The sequence below is a fragment of the Echinococcus granulosus genome, assembly GCF_000524195.1.
Source record: "Echinococcus granulosus chromosome Unknown EG_S00186, whole genome shotgun sequence".
Classification (NCBI taxonomy): Eukaryota; Metazoa; Platyhelminthes; class Cestoda; order Cyclophyllidea; family Taeniidae; genus Echinococcus; species Echinococcus granulosus.
The window spans coordinates 10,020-12,736 of NW_020170566.1; the positions used below are offsets into that span (position 1 = coordinate 10,020).

Sequence of the window (2,717 nt, forward strand, 5' to 3'; positions counted from 1 at the left end):
TAGTAGTCCAACGGAAGCAGTTTTCCAAAGGATACATGCATATATCCTCATCTTCACTGTTCTTTCAGCATCATTGACGCTGTCATCAACTACGAGGACACAAGTAGCATCACAATCTCAGCAAGAAATGCTGTGGCTCTATCTCTGGTACCCAATCTCGGCTCCTCCATGGTCGTCTCCTAGTGTGTGTGGATTTTCACAGAACGAGGTAGAAAAAGCTTTTTTGAGAGTTGCAACTGGCCGCCTTTAGAATCTCTCTAGACAATATTGCAGAAGCTTGGTCTTTAGATAATGTGATGTTGAATCATAAATTGGTGGAACTGTGCATTTCACTAATGACGAAACGTTTTGGGAACTTGTGTTTAAAACAAGAGGTAGTGATGCAGACGACAGCAGAGTATTTTGAGATCCTGTTGGAGAAGAAACGGCAAGAAGGAGTGAATGAAGATGCAGGATGTAACGTGTGATGTGGATGAAAAGGCAAAGGTGTTTGCAAAGATGATTTCGAGGATTGACTTGACCTGGCTGTCTCCACTGCTCCAAACCGAATACTGGAGATTTGTAAAGGAATATTCAGAATTGTTTATCACAGGTAAGCACAGTGAAGAGCTTGAAGGATGTGATTGGTAGGGATAAAGCTTATGTTAGATGAATAATTGATTCATGAAGGCAAACAAAGTGGATAGGGGATGAATGACTTTGCGATGAATAGATCTAGATCAGATTGATGGATTAAAGGACGGATGGATGGATGAATAAATGAATTGATAAATGGTGATGGATAATGCGAGATTGATAAAATGAACACGGAATGGATGGATGTATGCAGGGGAGCATGCACGCGGATTGAATATAGGCTGGTGGACAGGTTTATTTGGGAATCATAGCTACGACTTGACTCTAACTAATGTGCTTTTATAGATAGCTTCTCCCTTATTTCTGTTAGAATACTCAGCGGCTACTTTGGCATGTTATCCAATGAAGTCAGACGGGAACGCGATGGAGCAGAAGCCTGGCCCTTCCCCTAATTTTTCATCGACTTACAGTGGTTCGTAGATCAATTAGCTTGCTTTGTTCACACAAGACGCATAATTTTTGGCTTAGAGATGAGACTGTACTCGCATCTGAATACCTTACCGCTTCCATCATAGGCTGAAGAAAGGTGATTTTTACCGTTAACATAAGACGTGTGGGAATGAATGAAAGACCACATATGCATTGTTCTTTGAAAGGCCATTGAGCAACCTTGAAGAAGCCGTCTGGATTGGTGCAACGCGTAGAAGAATAGTGCATTTTTGCCAAGTGCTTAGAGGTATTCATTTGTGTGCTTTGCTTCTGCTTTAATATGATGCTTCGACTAGCGTTTTATATCGTCTCCCAGGTCACGCGGGCACTTGAGACTTCTTTCTTATGCTTCTGATGGGCAGCATGACCTGTGGGACATGCCAGTAATCCCGTCACTTCTGTGCGTGGGAGAACCCATGTCGAGCTTTAACAGGATCTTAGTAAATGACACTCGGTACATGTTCGTATTCCCTGTTTTCAGAAACGCTGCTAACACTCGTTAATTATCTAAAAAAATCTTGTGACGGAGCTGTCAGCGGTGCCTCTATGAAGATTTCCACTGGGTTAGCCTGCGACAAACTTCAAGCGTCATACGAATGAATGCTTAAAGACGTCACTCTTCAGAACAGCCTTTTTGAAAATAATTGAATAGAATTTCGCTGACAAAGTCCTTTTTGAATTTTCTCCTCCGTTCCTTCACCTGGCCTAGTAAAAAACAATAAATCTTCTCTTGTAGGCTTGAAATTAGATGGTCACAGCCAGTTGTGGAAATAATTAGTGCTAAATTCTACTTCTTTGAGGTGGATATGATTCGTGTATTAGCCTAGACTGACACCACTTTCCTACTCGCATTATGCATACCAGCACTAGTGGATTCGTTGCTTTCACCCTGTCAGTGCTTCTATCACATTCCAAGTCCACCAACACTTGGGTCCTTCTTTCTCCGAGTCATGTTTACAGGGCTGCATGAAGGTGACCGTTGTGCAAGTCATTCACTCGAGTAATGAATTAGAATACCAAATGGCTTTTAACTTTCTAGGCTTATATTTGCAAGGGACAACGGTAAACGTGTATATGCATGTTTGTTATGGTAAAAAGTCATCGATGAAAAAGATGTATTTACAAGTCCATATGCCAATGAATAAAATGTGTGATAAATGCTAACATGAAAAAGACATTTTTTTCATAAAATGTAATTATTGGCTGTTTGGCTAAAAAAACTGGATGGTTGTTATTAAAAAATTTACTTAAAAAGTATTTGTTTAAGAATTTTGAACATTCAATATCGTAGGTTCTTTCCTTTTAGGGCGTTTTGTTTAGCATAAATTTGTCAGAGATCGTGAGTTCTGCTTCTTCAGCTTGGGGACGGCTCACTTGGATTTGCATGTGCGTACATGAATTGTTTACGGCAGTGGTTCTTGACGGTTTCGCTCGTACTTGCTGCAGGTGTTTATGGTAGGTGGAACCCCAGCTAACTTTGTTCAAACTGATGTATTAGAAGTCGAATTGGAGCTCGTTTTACTCGTCTTAAATCAAGTTCTGGCCTGTACGCAGCATGTCGTTAGTTTGAGTCAACCTGTGTATACGGTGCCCTTGTGTTATCTATTTGTAAATTGTACGTGCCTAACCGGTTTGAATTGTGAAATATGATT

General features: G+C 40.7%; 1 protein-coding gene across 1 annotated transcript in view; it reads left to right on the forward strand. All coding sequences in view use genetic code 11, as the record gives it.

The window, feature by feature from the left end:
* Window positions 1-447: 447 nt before the first annotated feature.
* EGR_10046 (hypothetical protein) overlaps window positions 448-2,717 on the forward strand; it is a gene marked incomplete at both ends in the record, with an annotated part of 5,470 nt that continues 3,200 nt past the window's right edge. The window contains 3 exons of the mRNA XM_024499295.1: window positions 448-592; window positions 947-1,052; window positions 1,382-1,519. Of these exons, the coding sequence (XP_024346275.1) occupies window positions 448-592; window positions 947-1,052; window positions 1,382-1,519 (389 nt within the window). The remainder of the gene's footprint in view (window positions 593-946; window positions 1,053-1,381; window positions 1,520-2,717) is intronic.